Raw genomic sequence first — 17586 nt, forward strand, 5'->3', positions numbered from 1 at the left:
GACCGTTGCTGCGGAAGTGACGTCCCGGTCGTCATAGCGACGGCCAGGAAAGCAGGTAGGAGAGTCGTGGCGGCTGGGCACCGCCGCGGCTCGTAACACTCTGATGCATGTAGGTGACAAAGGTAATGATCACATACTACACTAAGGCCATTCATTCTGCTTGATGTGTATGGTTACTCTTATGCATGAAGCATTGCAGTGCATGATTATTAATTGTACAAGCTTCACCCCTGTATACTCCTGAGAAAGCTCAGTGGTAGAGTGATTAATGATTAAAATCTCTTTTATTATGAAAACACTGCAGTAACAGTATTTCATTCACAGTGGATAAAACAAACATAGAGATTAAGGTGTCTATTTACTAAACTGCCGGTTTGAAAAAGTGTAGATGTTGCCCATAGCAACCAATCAGATTCTAGCTGTTCTTTTGTAGAGTGCAATAAATAAATGATAACGAGATTCTGATTGGTTGCTAAAGGCAACATCTCCACTTTCATTACCCACCTTTGGCCATTTTCATTTCCCCCTCCTACAGCCATTGCCCCCCCCCCCTGCAGACATTTTTACTTGCTCCCAAACATTTTCTATCCCAGTCCCTTTCTCCCCCCTGCAAACAATTTCAGTCCCCCCTTCTGCAAACAGTTTCAGTCCCCCCTCCTCCCTGCAAACAGTATCAGTCCCTCTCTCCCCCCTGCAAACAATTTCAGTCCCTCTCTCCCCCCCCTGCAAACAGTTTCCGTTCCTTTCCCTCCCCCGCAGTAACTGTAACTGTCACTGCCCTCCCAGCAACATTTTCCCTAAATTAGTGAAAATAAAAAGTTAATACACCAGTACACTTACATCCGCAGCTTCCTGGAATCCACTGTGCGCCTTCTACAGCTAAACCACGCTTTGTGAATCCTATGCGGCTGCGCGTGATGTCACAATGCCACATTGCGCTGTCGCGTGAAACTTGAAGCGCGGAAGCCAGGTCGGCCCACACAGCCGTCATGAAGTCACACGTCATGAAGTTCCACCGCACGGCTGCGCAAAACTTTACCAACCGCTCACACAGCCACCGGCCCACACAGCCATCGGCCCTTCTGGCAAATGCCAGAAGTTCCGTATGGCCAGTCTGGCCTTGCCTTCAACTGCCTTCTTCAACTAATTTCTCCAACTGCCTCCTCCTTCTTTCTTCCATGCACAGACTCTTCACGTTCTTTCAGTTCCCTGGCCTACTGGGAGATATAGTTCCTCACCGCAGCTTGGGACAGCACTGCCCATGTGTGGATTGACATGTCTGCCCACACTACTTAAAGCTGGGCCTTTAGCACCCACATGTGATATAGGCAAGGAACGGTAGCTATTAAAGATCAAGGACAAGCGAGTCTCGGAAATGAGGCAACAAGACTGCGGAACCTCAATATGGTGAAGAGAGAGACCCAGTGTTGTTGAAATTCTAGTTTTATTGTCCTCTGGAAGAGTAGGGGTGAGTAACACAATCAAAGCAGTGGTGGAGAGAAACTGAGCAGCGGGCATGAATGCAAGCTAAATTGTTTCAGCCTGCTGCCTGGGAGCGCTCAATGTGGTGCTTCAACTGGGCCAGATGATGGATCGTAAATCCATGGACTAAAAGAGTCTGGTTTTGGATGTCCATAGGCTGATAAGCCTACACGGCTTATATAGAATGGTGGACAGAGCCTAAAGGGATGCATCTGCCATCTTTGGCCCCCAAAAGGTCATTTTTACATAGAAAAATTTCCACTTGGAACTTCTGTAGCTGGTAGTTGCTGTTTTTCCTATTTCCAATGCCCAATTTAAGCTCCAGACTGACAGCCATTTCACTAGGTGGACTGCTTCTTTCTGTGTCCCCAAAGATCTATAGAATCATATTACAGTAATGCAATGGGTGGGCCCATAACCTGTTAGAAGTTTGATCTGCAACTTCAGGTTCTTTGTAAATGAAGACAGAAGAACACACTTGGAGAACAAGAACTCACCTGTACATATAACTGCAGCAGACTCCACTGTAGCACATCCAATCAGAGGAACAACAGGGAGCATAACACAGGAACAAAACAGGGCAATGTATGAGCTCACAGTTCCTAACAATCATTTTGTGTCTGCAGTAATCAGGTATATGTAAATATTAACATTACAGGTGCTGTTGAATAATTGTGGTGCCCCAAAGCACTGTTGAACAGCACAGAGGAAGTGCATAAATGCTTTTAAAATGCCGGGCTACAAGGGGTTACTAGAGGCTGAGAAAGACACAGTGGGAATGACAGTTGACAGTTAAACTGAAAAGACATACCCAGGATGATGTGCAGGAAGGAGGAGTGTGTGATATAGCAACAAGAAAGGGGAAGCTGACATGAGAGTCTGATCTGCTGTTGGAACTGGTGACATTGCCAGCAGACACGGCTGGAGAACGGCTGGAGACACATAGTGGGGCGTCCAAGAGAGTCTCCACGAACTGCAGAACCTTTTCAAGGTAAAATCCTAGCCTGCAGTGTACTGCACACAGCCCAGCGACAGAGGGAAGAGTGATGAGAGAACAGCGCCATCTTGTGACTGAATTGAGCAACAGTCCTGTGTTTTGTTATAATCTTTAACATTGCCTACAGTTTAACATCTACCCTTTAGAGAGAAAGTACAGGGACTTAATTGGGATTGTTAACCCTTCTGGAAACCTCTACAAGACATTTAAACACTACAAAATTCCTGTGCACAGGTCAGCCCAGGACTGAGTGTAAAATATGGTAATGTTACCAGGGATAATATTGGTGCACCAAATGTTTTAGATGGATGTAATGTTATGTGATTTACCTAAGAATTGATTTCTTGATATTGAAAATGTTATATGTTAAATGCTATTGTGCTCTATGCTGATCAAACAATTATTTTGTCATTACCATTGAGCTGAAGGGGTCAGTGGCGCGGTGGCTTACCAAAACTATCCTTACCGCATTCTCAATAAACCCAAGTTGTATGACCAATCCTTGTCCCTTTCATTGAGGTATTTATCTCCTGACCACCGGATATCCGAACAGAAAAGAACCTGACTCGTGTCTGGAGGACAAGGTAAGGGAAGGATTTCCCATCAGTCTCGACCACCACATAAACTTTGGCCTCAAACCGAACAGGATCCGAGTGCATCAGAAGAGTAGTACCCTCAGTGAAAAATGGATCAGCAACCGGCAGGGCCACAAAACCCAGAACAGGCCACCCCAGCAGCAACACCAAATGGGCCCATAACCCTACCATACTATTTCGGGGCCCCATGGCTCCCGAAGTACAGCGGGGACGACGACAAGCTACAGACGACTTCATTCACAGAATTCAAGAACAAACTGGAATCCATGTTCCGGTTATACACATTGAATGAACAGCAGAAAGTGGAGATCTTAATAGGGCAACTCACAGGGTCGGCGCTCAGAGAAGTAATCTCATGGCCGAGGGACGACAAGAAAGAAGCGGCACAAGTTTTAAAAAAAATCTCCACAACGTTTGAGACAAGAACTCTTCCAGAGCTGAAGATGAAACTATATGCTCGCAAGCAACAACCGAACGAGACACTGCGGGACTATGCCCTGAGCCTACAAGAGATGCTAAGAGCCATTCAGGCAGTGGACACAGAAGAAGTACGAAACGCAGACGAAGCCCTGACCGTACAGTTCGTAGAAGGAGTTGCCCAAGAAAGCGTTAAGATTCAGCTACGACTGATGAAAGCACAGATGCCAGGCAAAACCTTCAGAGAGTTTAAAGAGACTGCCATCGCCGATGTCGGTAACCAACGGGGAAGGGAAGAAGAATACCCAGAATTGGTGGACTTCTGAGAAAGCGCAAGCTCGACGGGAGCCACGGCAAGCAGCACAGAAAAATCAACACGGGCCCAAAAATCGGTAATACAGAGCGGTCAGTATCCCACCGGAGACCCAATGTAAATGCTCAAAAAGCAAATGGAGGAGCTGGCCGTCAGAATGGCAGAAATCCAGCAAGAGATGCGCCAAATGGCGAGGCCACCGGCACCCACCTACGGGGAACCAAAGTGGAGGCTCGAAAGACAAAGACTAGTCCGAGGCAGGTGGGAATTTTGTAGTGTTTAAATGTCCTGTAGAGGTTTCCAGAAGGGTTAACAATCGCGAGTATGTACGGCGATCGCCCAACCAGTTCGATGGTCAAGGGCGTCCGATATGCCGCCGGTGCCATGGGATAGGACACATAGAACGAAACTGCGACCAAAACGAACATTTAAACTCCGACACCCTGAGATTGAGGGCCGAATCTCGGGGCGAGCCCCGGGAATAGATCCGGATCCAGAAAACTGGAGGCCCCAGTTCATCGGACAATGTCCCACTTTACCCGTTACAATTAATGGAGTGGAGACCCTGGCTATGCTTGACAGGGTTGCAGATTACGACCATCTGGATCCCTACATTCCACAAGTATTGGGGCAAAGAGCAGCTGTTATCACCACCCCTAACCTGGCTGCAGCTGACCGCCAGTAACGGCCTTGAGATTGCATGTGAAGGGTATTGGGAAGCGGACATCCAAATCGGAGCGACCTTGTTGCCAAGACAAGGCTGTCTTGTCACCGCCCCCTGTGAAGGGAACATAGCCCCCATCATCCTGGGGATGAATGTGCTGCAAAGATGCCCGGATGAGCTAGTGGCGACTTTGAAGGGTAAATTAACCCAAGCGGCTTCCCCGGTCATCAGGCCTTTCAACATACTGTTCGGCTCCTACAAGGTTATCAAAAGTCCGCTGGTCCCCATGTAAAGGTTTTGGGCACTGTCAAGTGGTTTAATGTGCGAAATGGATATGGCTTCATCAACAGAAATGACACCAGAGAAGATGTCTTTGTCCACCAGACAGCAATAAAGCGAAATAACCCACGGAAGTTTCTGTGCAGTGTTGGAGACGGGGAGACTGTGGAATTTGATGCTGTGGAGGGAGAGAAGGGTGCCGAGGCAGCAAACTGACTGGCCCTGGTGTTGTACCAGTAAAAGGAAGCAGATTTGCACCCTACCGACGAAGGTTCCGCAGACGTTTCTACCCGCCAAGAGGAGAGAATGCTGCAGAATCTGGTGGGGAAGTAAATACAGAGCAAGTGAGTGAGGGAGAGAGAGCAGAAGAAGTGTCCCCTCAGCAGAGACCTGTCCAGCGCAGGTGCCCTCCTCCGTTCTTCTGCAAACGGCATAAGAAAGACTACGACTGGGATGCGCAGGCCTGTCGGCTGCCAGAAGGAAGCATCGTCCTCAAGAAGAATAATCGACCCCGGAGTAAGCTGGATCCCAAGTGGGAGTTGAACCCGTATGTGATTACGGCCGAACCCTTATCAAGCTCCGCCCAAGGCCAGATCAAGGGCCAGAAGAAACATCAAGGGATGACTGGGACGAAGAGCCAGATGATAGAAAAGGGACTTTGCCTCAGCTGCCCACTGACCCTTTCGAGCTACTATTGGCGGTATCAGGATTAGAGATCTTTCTCACTGAAACTGTTGTATATAATGTATATTAAAATTGCTGTCATTGAAAATGTTTGCCATTATAAATGTTGTAGATGTGTGATTTGAGTTGATAAAGAACAACCACCTTTATGTCTTAATGCGTGAGGACACGCACCTGAAAAAGCGGGGGTGAATGTGGTGCCCCAAAGCCCTGTTGAACAGCACAGAGGAAGTGCATAAACGCTTTTAAAATGCAGGGCTACAAGGGGTTACTAGAGGCTGAGAAAGACACAGTGGGAATGACAGTTGACAGTTGAACTGAAAAGACGTACCCAGGATGATGTGCAGGAAGGAGGATTGTGTGATATAGCAACAAGAAAGGAGAAGCTGACATGAGAGACTGATCTGCTGCTGGAACTGATGACATTGCCAGCACACACAGCTGGAGAACGGCTGGGGACACACAGTGGGGCGTCCAAGAGAGTCTCCACGAACTGCAGAACCTTTTCAAGGTAAAATCCTAGCCTGCAGTGTACTGCACACACCCCAGCGTCAGAGGGAAGAGTGATGAGAGAACAGCGCCATCTTGTGACTGAATTGAGCAACAGTCCTGTGTTTTGTTATAATCTTTAACACTGCCTACAGTTTAACATCTACCCTTTAGAGAGAAAGTACAGGGACTTAATCGGCATTGTTAACCCTTCTGGAAACCTCTACAGGACATTTAAACACTACAAAATTCCTGTGCACAGGTCAGCCCAGGACTGAGTGTAAAATATGGTAACATTACAAGGGATAATATTAGTGCACCAAATGTTTTAGATGGATGTAATGTTATGTGATTTACCTAAGAATTGATTTCTTGATATTGAAAATGTAATGTTAAATGCTATTGTACTCTATGCTGATCAAACGATTATTTTGTCATTACTATTGAGCTGAAGGGGTCAGTGGCGCGGTGGCTTACCAAAACAATCCTTACCGCATTCTCAATAAACCCAAGTTGTATGACCAATCCTTGTCCCTTTCATTGAGGTATTTATCTCCTGACCACCGGATATCCGAACAGAAAAGAACCTGACTCGTGTCTGGAGGACAAGGTAAGGGAAGGATTTCCCATCAGTCTCGACCACCACATAATCTCCTAACACCATAGTATTGCATGGTCAGTCAGACACAGTCAGATGCAACTGCTTGCAACATCCAATAACCAGCCCTTTGTAAGGCACATTTGGGTCTGGCTCACAAGCCAGCCTTTGCTAGATGTAAACCCCTATACCTGCGAGGTGAGTGCATCTGATTTTAACTGCATTTTAATAGTGTTTAAAGCATATAGGTCAGTGTAGGACCTGCATATAATGAGGTACCCTTGACGTGGGATGCAGGCTTAAGTCTTTTGATCAAAATATGAACTAATACCTCATGTTTTCATTTTGCTAGACACACACAGATATGCAGTTTAAAGGATAAGCGCTGACAATTTTTATCTCTGTTTTGTATACATATATGGGCATTTATATTGCCACGCAGCTGGTACCACATACAATATGGGATATACCGAGCGTGGGCTTGTTGCCAAGCAGCTGGTACCATATATAATGTGGGACATACCGAGCGCGGGCTTATTTTTCTCTGTCTTTGTATCAAAACATTGTCCGCACCAGAAAGATGTTTTCTGTCGCCACCAGTCAATTATCTTTGTAGCTGTTGCTTTCTATCTGAAAGGTTTCTAAATAAGAGTGGTCCATTATATATATATATATATATATATATATATATATATGTGTATATACACTGTCGTATGTCGTACAGCCACTTTTAAACTATCAAATTCCATTTACTTACACTTTCTATATCGCCACATTTAAATTTCAGCTTCAACCACTGTATGTACCGTATTTGCCGGCGTATAAGACGACTGGGCGTATAAGACGACCCCCAACATTTCCACTCAAAATATAGAGTTTGTTATATACTCGCCGTATAAGACTACCCCCTCTTCCGCACACCTTCCACACACCAAATAAAACGTAAAGGAACATCAGATTTGATTTCAACATGTTAATTTATATTCGAATGCCTATGACATGCAGGAAAACTGTCACAAGGCTGTATATTATCAAACATGTACAGTAAACATAAAACAGTGCAAGTTTATTAAACATAATTCACTAGTCAATGATAGAAGGAAGATAACAAATAGAGGGAGAGAGCAAGGCTGGCACCCCTGTATCGCTGCTGGTGCTCGCCGCAGCCACGCTGATGACCCGCCGCGGCCGCACTGGATACCGCGCGATACTGGACCCGGTGTATAAGACGACCCCCCCACTTGGAGGCATGTTTTTCAGGGCAAAAAAGTAGTCTTATACGCCAGCAAATAGGGTATATATACTGTCCCTAGAATATGAATATTTCAGTTAAAGGCACAGTTAGAATCCCCATTGTCAAGATCCTGCATTTATTCTGTAACAGTTTATTATAAATTACTCCAATGAACTGGGAAGAACATTTTGGATAGATGGGCCTTTAAATGAAATATACCATTGAACTTACCTTGTATGGGCAAAGTCTTACTTTAATATCCGTAGTATTATTAAGAAAAACACAATTTAAACTAAATAAACACACAGTGTATGAATGTCTAGTACCGCTGCACAGCAATTGTCATCTGAGTATTTAAAGAGGAGACAATAAAGGAGTCTGATGAAATACTAGCAGAGCACTAGAGATAGAGTTACTGCCTCTACGACTCAACCTACACCAATGTTACACTCTGCTGAAGATCTTCATTGCGAGATGCCTTGCTGCATGCAGCCTGTGTTACAGGAAGTCCTGCACATCATCACTGATCCACGTCTTCAAGCCAAGTAGCACTGAGCTAAAAATGGAACAACCTAGGAATGTGAATATTACAATATGTGTGAATAAATGGTATTGTGGCTGCATGGCAGTGCCAGGGATGATTTCTTGAAGTGTTTATAATGCCTGGGTGCTTCAAGAAAACAATATTCTCCTTGGCTTCTGCTTTAAGTTTGGTGTCCTTCTTGCTGATCATTGTTGCCATGGCGACCCAGAAATGGATGACTGGGAAGATTCTGTGTCAGACAGGAGTTGATTTGGTCAATGCGTCAGATCCAGAGTTGGTAAAGTTCGTTGGGGACATCTATTATGGACTCTTCCAGGGGGGCAAAGTGCGGCAATGCGGACTGGGAAAACGAACTTTCACGTTTAAAAGTGAGTAAATATTTCTTGCTCATCGACAGTGATTGATAAATATATTGTTTTACTACAGAACAATTGATTGTTATATGAACCTTTAATCTGTATAAGTAAACTCTTTTTCACCAGAATATTATCAGTTGCCAGTTCACATAATTATTATTGCCTCTTTTATTCCAACAAGATGAATAACAAATATTAATAGTATTGTTGTCCTTTTTTTTACCGTAAATAAACGACTGTATTTTAAGGTTGTATTAATATGTTGCTCCATCCAAAATTATTATTTGCAGGTCCACTAGTGCCTATAAAGACATTATTTTAATATATTAATATTATCAATACTTACTTTATGCGGCATTCACAATTACTCCTACAGACCCTGTCTCATTAACCCTGGCTGCCAGCTTCTTGCTATATAACAAGACAATGTCATAGAGTTAAAGCTGCGCAGACAGCCCTGGCCTATTATAATGTGCTAAACTGTGATAGTACAATGTTATGCAAAGTACTATATTGTGCTTCATTGTCACAGTATAACACATTACAGCACCAGGAATATCATGAGACTACAGTATCCCTGTGACTTGATAGAAAGTGCAGCCGATATCTGGTTGCCAAACGTAGGCAAATAGCAATAGTAGCAGTGACAGCTGGACTGCTGTGGGAAGTATTGCTAATGATGCTTTGTTTAAAAAGGTTATGTTGATAAAAGATTGGATAGATGACCAAATAATAATTTAAAGTAGGTATACTGTTTATGTTTTATTTTTTTATTTAATTGTGCAGTTAATTCATTTATGCAAGTAAATATAATTGAATTAGCTGCATATATTTTTATTTTCTAATTATTTTGATACCACAGGCTTTTATCTCTCCTAGTAGAAACCATATAGTGCAACTTTTGGGCATCATTTAAAGTTAGGAGCAAAGTCAGTGAAAGGGTGCAACTTTGCATCTGGGCAAATCATGTAAGGGGTGCATGGGCAATTTTTTTGCATAAAATTAAAAATAATATCCAGCTATAGTAAAATGAGTAATCACAGCTGTATAATGGGGTATTGCTAACCCCCCCCCCCCCCCCTATAGAACTAGTATAAAAGAGAAGGGTATAGAGCACTAAAAACTCCTAACTAGTTATAAATGCAATATAGAATGACAATTGGTTTGCAAGTTGGACTATGGCAGAATAGTATCACCAATGCTCAGAGGATACAGTTTAACAAAATAAAAACATTTAATAAATTATTAAAATACATCACTAAGAAACACTGTAATCAACAGACATATAAAAACAATATTAAATAATAAGAATAACTGGGAAGTGGTGATTTAGAAAGACAGATAAAAAGACTCTTCCAATGCCTTTAGGTAGACGTAGATCCCAATTCCATATATTGACATCAATAAAATCCACTTTTCTTTATAATAAAGCCCATGGAGCATTAATTCTCTCCTCTGGAAAAAAAACTGTGTTGCGAGTTCCGGTGTTAGATCATTCGAACACTTTTATCAACGACCGACAGGAGCTGGATGAGATTCCAACGTAATACTACTCACAGTTATAGAAGCTTCCTACGCAATCGTGTAAGAGAATGTTAGGGGTTATAACTACCCGACGGTGGCACTTTTTTCAGTCATTCAGTATCTGTATGAGTAGAAATTCCTTTGCCCACACAAACAATCAATGACGCGTTTCGTCGAACTTTCTCAAAGACAGGTTTTGCATAGAGCACATAAATACTGGCTTTATTTTTACACTGTAGTTTAGAGTTGAGCTGTGGGTTGCAGAAAATATGCTTTTGGGCCGCGAGTTTGACACCCCTGCTCTTAGCTCATTTTTGCTCCCATCTCATGAGCGAAGATGTACCGTAATTGCCGGTATTTTGCGCAGAAACACCTTGGGGTAAATTCAACTGCCGGCGATGTGCTGTGCGAACATCGCGCCACACACATTGCCAGCAAGTATGATAGAAATTTACGCTCATTGGGTGCGAGGAAATGTTCCTTAGACACTTCGCAGCTAACTGATTTCCCCCAAAAACTGAGGCCCTTTCTATCCATCTTCTCCCCTCCCCTTCCTTCAGTAAAGCCAATAGTGCAGTCTACAAGAGTCTAAGGGGCATATTCAATTAGCTTTTGGATTCGCGGTAACGCGCCGGAACAGCCGCGAAACGTAATACACGGTACCGCAATAACGTGGATTTTCATTCGCAGCCCATAGGGTTGCGAACGAAAATCCGCGTTAATGCGGTACCGTAATACCCGCAAGAATGTGCACTTTTCGCGGTAACGCGCGTTACCGCGAATCCGAAAGCTAATTGAATATGCCCCAAACAGAGTAAAAGCAGGTAGACAACTTAACAGAGGAAGTACTTTTTTATGATCAAAAACCCCTCTAACCCAAGACAAATGCCTTGTTTGCGTTATAACATACCCAGACTTACAAATAATAAAATATCAAAGATGCTTTTTGTTGGGTGTGCTGTATGATTGAAATAAATTGAGAATTGTCTACTGAAATGAAGCCATGGCATCTAGGTCTACTGCCAAAGAATAGGATATCCATAGCCTGTCCTACTTTACTATAAGGTGATAGTTTATAACTATCTGCTCGGAGATAGACAATGTCTGGGTTGCAGAAACTGGCACCATGAGTGGAAAATGATTTAGGAAAAACGTGACTCACCTTCCAATACCACCATTCTCAAACTAACAATTTATTCAGCATGGGGTAGAATTCACTTAGTCAGCTTGAACTGCAAAAAAATTTCAACCCCACCCCAGTGGGTACCATTGCACCAAAGTGCATGGTTTTTGTTTTTGCTACTGATATAGGCATAATGAATTGGCTCTGGTGGACTATACATTCAAATAAGCAGTTCTAATATAAAACACATTTAAAAAAAATCAGCTATGGAAATAGAAGACAGAAAAGATTGGGGGCCGGTGAATTTAAACATTGAAGTACGTGAGGTCCAGCAGAGGAGTATTTATCGGAATAACTTAAGTGTAGCAAGAAAACGACACTGTTGGAAACGGATTGTTGGGAAATTTATTATTAAATATTATTCTACTGAAATAGCCTCCTAACAGATATAGTTGAATGAATAGCAGTAAACATGCCATTAATAAACATGCAGACTAGGTGGGTCAACAGACCTTTATCTTCTGTCATTATTCTATATTTCCATTACACTGATAGACAGTGGAGGACATTTACAAAGCACATATTATAAGTGCAAAATCCCCTTTGATGGTGCTGTGTTTTAATTTGGGCATGTGCACTTAGATTTCCTCCATAGCACATAGGGTTGTATAACATCATGGCGGCATTTGAAAAAGAACACAGCTTTGCACACAATTTTGGGAGGGGTTGGGCTGTATAAAGGAATTCAGTGCCAAGTAAGGCTAGGTACACACTACAGTGATTTCAGACGATTATTGGGTCAATCGGATGATAAACAACTGGTCTGCCCAATATCGTATTAGTGTATGCGCTGAAGCGATGAACGACTGTCGCCCCAAAGCACATGAAATCGTTGATCGTTCAGTAATGGAACGGTATCCTTCCAATCCTGCAGTGTGTGTGCACTCACAATCAGGATCTCCATAGAGTTTACAGATTCACAATGTTTTCAGCCGATGGTTATGACCGATGAAGAGCACAGATCTGAAGGTAAATATTGTAAAATGTGTATAGTGTGCACACATGAATCGATACGCTAATCGGGACTTATTTTTTTATCAGTCACTGGAAAGAAACGATATAGATAAAACATCAGAAGAAAATTTCTGTAGTGTGTATCCAGCCTTAGGGTTTCTTGCAGACCAGAGGAAATATTAGATTTCATTTTGCAGTGTGAGGTGATTGAAATTAGATAAAGAGATGGAGATGGTGAATTTTTAGGGGCGGTCCTTGCTATGAGGAGGGCACAAGGACATTTCCAAAAAGAAGACTTGAGCACGGGCTCTGAGCTTGAGGAGATCGGGTCTCATCATTTAATGGGACTCATTTGGTACCTTCCCGTTGCACTTTGGTGGAGAAGATATACACAAAGTGCCACAAGTAATAACGGCATTGTCCCCTCACTGCCATAATTAATTTAAGCCATAAATAAGGCTAAACTGAGAGTTTAATTTAATTAAAGCAAGGTTCTAAAGTGGTGGAGCATTGGACTTTGATTACATTGCACCTTTTGCGCCTATTAAAATTTTCCAGCCCCCCCTGAAACTTAGGTGCTCTTCCAGTTTGATACAGTGACTCCCGAGCGAGGAGAGTGCCCCTTGATATGTACTGCGGGGCCATCAAAGTATACCAGTGCAGAACCATTGTGTGGTATCCATCCAGTGCCCACTGTAGATATTCACCATCACCATAATTTATTTATATAGTGCCAGCAACTTCCGTAACGCTTTATTATTCTAGTCACGTAATCTGTTGTGTTTCTATTTACAGTATTCCCAGATATGGTGAAAACACTGAACACCGCCCTTCATGTCATCATTATCCTTTTCCTCTGTGCAGCCATTTCTTTTGCTCTGATCAGTTTTGGGTTCTGTATTTACAATGCACTGAAAGTCCCATACCGGTCAATTAAAGGTCCTGCAGGCATATGTCTATGGAATTTCATTGCAGGTAAAAATAATTATAATATTATACAAGTGATGCATGAACTACTTTATGGCAAATGCGGTTGTATTGCATGTACTTATCAGGTCAGCCAATTGGAGATGGATATACTGGAAAGATATATGTACTGTCTGTATACTTGTTCACGTTTGTAAGTGAGTCCCAGAGACACTTTGCTGCTGAACAGATGCATTTGAAGATGTTACTTATGGAAGTGTCTGTGAGGATCTTCGTGCAGCACAAAAACCCATAATGATATGTTTTACGGGTCTGGTTATAAAGCCCAGATCATTGCATCCATCATACAGTATAAAATAAATTGTACTGTGCAGAGCAACAGTATGGGGTAATTTCCATCAAAATCTAAGCCACTGGATTCAGGGCCCTCTTAAGAACCTCTTGGGCCCCCACGCACAGCAGTGCACCGGGGCCCCTATATATAAAAAAATAAATAAAAAAATGATTATATATATGGGCCCTGCAGCCCAGGGGGCCTTCGGAGGCAGGGAAAAAAAAACCCTGCAAAAAAAGAAGAAAATACTTACCGTGCTGTCAGCTGGCGATCCGGCTCCCTCCCTGGTCTCCTCCTCCGTCGCGCTCCGCAATGGATGTCGGGCGGGCGTGATGACGTCACGCCCGACATGCACTGCCAGCGCGACGGAGGATGAGACCAGGGAGGGAGCCGGATCGCCAGCTGACAGAGAATATTTTTGCCATTCACTTCAGTCCCTGCCCCATTGAAGCTTATAGTCTACAGTCCCTAATATACATACACAGACAGACTAGGGTTAATTTTGTCAGCATCCACTTAACCTACTAGTATGTTACCTGACTATTGGACATGAATGATTGTACTAAAAATGTATTGCATATTAATTAGCAAGCAAGGGCCTGGAATTGCCCATCTAGACCAAAAATATTGAATGGCTTTTTACATATAGGAAAAACTAAATATATACAACAATGTACAATAACTTGCACTGGGTCCTCTCTTCAGGCCAATGTGATATGCAGATTATCTGTCCCAATCCAACCAACAGCACTCACATTTGCTCTGTCCTTTAGGTGACAAAATCAGGTCTATTGGGAGTTTTATAGATACACTATTTCCTATATACAGAATATGTTGTACAGGAATTCTGAGGACTTAATGAGCGAGTAAAATCATTATTTTACATTAATATAAATCAAAGACTGTATATTACAGAGCTGAATAATATACATGAAATAATTAAAGTGTTTACATTTAACTAGTCCCCGTGCTCTGTTTCACGCCTCTGTAGCAAGTTGCCATATTTGAAGGGAGGTGCTTGTTATCAGAGCGGACGGGCCTGATAGGTAAATCACTTTACCATGGCTCCGCCCACTTCACAAGAAAGAGAAGCAGGATCAGGGAGAAGGGGGGGGGGGGGGGGGCTACTCTCCTAGGAGTCCGGAAGGACTCCCCAAAACTGGAGAGTCTCCCAGACATACTGGAAGAGTAGGTAAGTATGTTCAGTAGATTACAATGGAGTGAAGAAGTAATACTTTATTACAGAGCTGCTGTGCTGTGCAATTTCAGGTTAACAATTAACCATTTATTTTACTTACTTCATTCATAAACTCTACTAGATAGCTTATCTAACCTACAATTCAGGCTAAGTAGGCACTTCTATTTGAAAAATGTGTCTATTAAATGTAATTATTAAAAACAAAAGGCCACACAAGAATTATTATAGTGTCATAATAAAATAATACTACTATATTATTATATTATGCTACAGTTAGTTTTTAAAAGGAATGGACATTGTGAAAACCTTCCTGTGTAAAGACTCAAAGGGGCATATTCAATTCTTTTTTTTCCGCACTGCGGAAAAACTATTACCGTTAATACAGTAATAGATAGCTGGATTTCAGCTCGCGGCTCAGGGAGCTGCGAGCTGAAATCCAGCGAGTAAATTACTGTATTAAGGTATTAACGTATCTCGCGGACCGCAAGTTTTTTGGCATTTCCGCCGAGAATTGTATATGCTCCAAAGCATGGGTGTGTCTAAGGGTTAAGTTGTAAAAATAATAACTTTGATTGACTAAACAGATAAATATGGAAAGCATTTTCCATACTCGCAGGCAACAGTTAAAACTGAAGTAATCTTTTAATACAATGTAGAGACAAACAGATAACTAATTTACAAATAATTAACAAATTCCAAATAATTGAAAAAAAAATAACTCTATCTCATCTAGGGTGCATGCAGATTAGGGGGTAAATGTATCTAGCTGAGAGTTTTCCGGCGGGTTTGAAAAGTGGAGATGTTGCCTATAGCAACCAATCAAATTCCAGATATCATTTTGTAGAATGTACTAAATAAATGAAAGTTAGAATCTGATTGGTTTTTCAAACCCGCCGGAAAACTCTCAGCTTGATACATTTACCCCTAGGTATGCTTTCACTTCTTCACAATCTCCCGGGCTGAGATGCAGGAAACTGTTTTTCTTGAAAGCCAGGATATAGCAGAACATATAGATTATTATATGGATGAGGCAACAGCAAACTTAAAGAACTGTATACAAATTGTACAATGTTGTTGTGGGCACAGTTTACCTATGTTAAGTAAAACTAAAAAAGTTATATTTACCTTGGGTGCAAAATTCTCCTGATATGGTAGGTTCCCTAATGGTTCTAATTAAGAGGGTCCAACACCTCCGTTCCCCATATCACCAACCTCTTCACACACTGAGGGCTAGATTTACTAAACTGCGGGTTTGAAAAAGTGGAGATGTTGCCTATAGCAACCAATTAGATTCTAGCTGTCATTCTGTAGAATGCACTAAATAAATGATAACTAGAATCTGATTGGTTGCTATAGGCAACACCTCCACTTTTTCAAACCCGCGTGAAGGAGGAAGCGCACGGTAATCAGCCTCTATGAGACGAATAATGAAAGCAAAAATACTCCCAGCACCACCTGCAATTCTCACAGATAAGTAAGCAAGGAAGCTCCCTGTGATCACAATCAGATCACCTGGCGCTTCCTCCTTCACTTGGTGTTTGTCTACAGTTGGTGCAGCATGCAGTGTAATTATTCAAAAGTAATGTAAATATTAGGGAGAAGTCGGACAATGACATTCACTAGATGCCTCGCATGTTTACATTTAATTTAAAAGCAACTACCATGCAAATGTTCTGTAACCCATAGCAACTAGTTCTGTTATAAAGATGCATTTGTAGATCATGGTCTTCCAGGCTACTCATAGAAACGTCTGCAAAATTATGTACTTTGCATAGTAAGCAAATTTTAAGTTACATTTGTTGTTATTATTTTTACTAGTGTACTTTATATACTTGCAGGTCTCTTCGTTGTGTTTGCGGTCACCAGCTTTATTGCTGCCGTCCAACTTCACCGGCTGACAGAAAGGATAGCAAACTTCCGGGAAAACGTCTTTAGGATTGTCATCCTGGAAGAGCGCTATGAAGATTCCTTCTGGCTGTGTGTGGCGAGTGGGGCAACACACGCTTTTAACATGCTGCTCATGGCTGCAAGTGGGATCCGCCTTCCGAAGTTTAAAACTAAAACCGAGGAGGCAAATGTAACTGCAGAGGACATAATGTATTAAAGACTTGTATGAGAGACCGTGATGACCATCACCGCAGGATGTAGGAGCTGAAGTTCCTGTTCCTCACCTGGTGCAGTAGCTCAATGAAGAATATAAGAAGTCACTGGTATCACATGACCCTCATATCTGGGTGTTAGTGGAACACTGTCACAATGAGTAGGTGGGGCCTGATTCTGGAGTGATAATGATTTCCAGAAGCACCGGGCCAAAAGGAACTTCTATATACCTAAAAAAGGAACTATTTCATTTTGTAAAAAAGTTAAATTCTATACTTTGTGTATGATAATGCCAGAGTGTGTCTCGATGATCATTTATTATTTTGTATCAAGTACAATGTGAATAAATTTACAATATAACACACGCTAGTGAAAGCATTAGTAGTGTGTATTGTACTTATAAAATGTTATGTAACATCCCTGAAACATTTTTACTTTGTGACCTTGAAATTTGCACAGTTGAGATCCCCAAGATTTTTTAATAGGCAGCTGCTGTCAAAATCAAAATCTTATATATATATATATATATATATATATACACCCAGGGGCAAACGCAGGATTTGTAGAGGGGGGTTTCCACACCACGCCGCCAGTGGGCGTGACCAGCATGCATGGGGGCGTGTCTATAATTTTAGACAGTGCTTGGCTGCTCTCCAACTCTTTCTATCCCCATAATATACATGGGCATGCTGCGTGCACTACTGTTAGGTGCA

General features: G+C 42.3%; 1 protein-coding gene across 1 annotated transcript; it reads left to right on the forward strand.

Annotated features, from left to right (window-relative positions):
* Positions 1-8289: 8289 nt before the first annotated feature.
* On the forward strand, positions 8290-17193 carry CLRN2 (clarin 2). The gene is made up of 3 exons (XM_075188998.1): positions 8290-8665; positions 13110-13289; positions 16612-17193. Exons 1-3 carry the CDS (start codon positions 8413-8415, stop codon positions 16875-16877), a joined length of 699 nt encoding a protein of 232 aa, XP_075045099.1. The 5' UTR covers positions 8290-8412; the 3' UTR covers positions 16878-17193.
* Positions 17194-17586: the final 393 nt, after the last annotated feature.

This window comes from Mixophyes fleayi, chromosome 1, assembly GCF_038048845.1.
Source record: "Mixophyes fleayi isolate aMixFle1 chromosome 1, aMixFle1.hap1, whole genome shotgun sequence".
NCBI classification, from domain to species: domain Eukaryota; kingdom Metazoa; phylum Chordata; class Amphibia; order Anura; family Limnodynastidae; genus Mixophyes; species Mixophyes fleayi.

What these genes read in the sequence shown, in the direction of transcription:
- CLRN2 (XM_075188998.1), top strand. Translation starts at nt 8,413, where the DNA reads ATGCCTGGGTGCTTCAAGAAAACAATATTCTCCTTGGCTTCTGCTTTA. An exon ending in ACGAACTTTCACGTTTAAAA is followed by an intron (nt 8,666 to 13,109) that starts GTGAGTAAATAT and finishes TTCTATTTACAG; the next exon opens with TATTCCCAGATATGGTGAAA. An exon ending in TCTATGGAATTTCATTGCAG is followed by an intron (nt 13,290 to 16,611) that starts GTAAAAATAATT and finishes ATATACTTGCAG; the next exon opens with GTCTCTTCGTTGTGTTTGCG.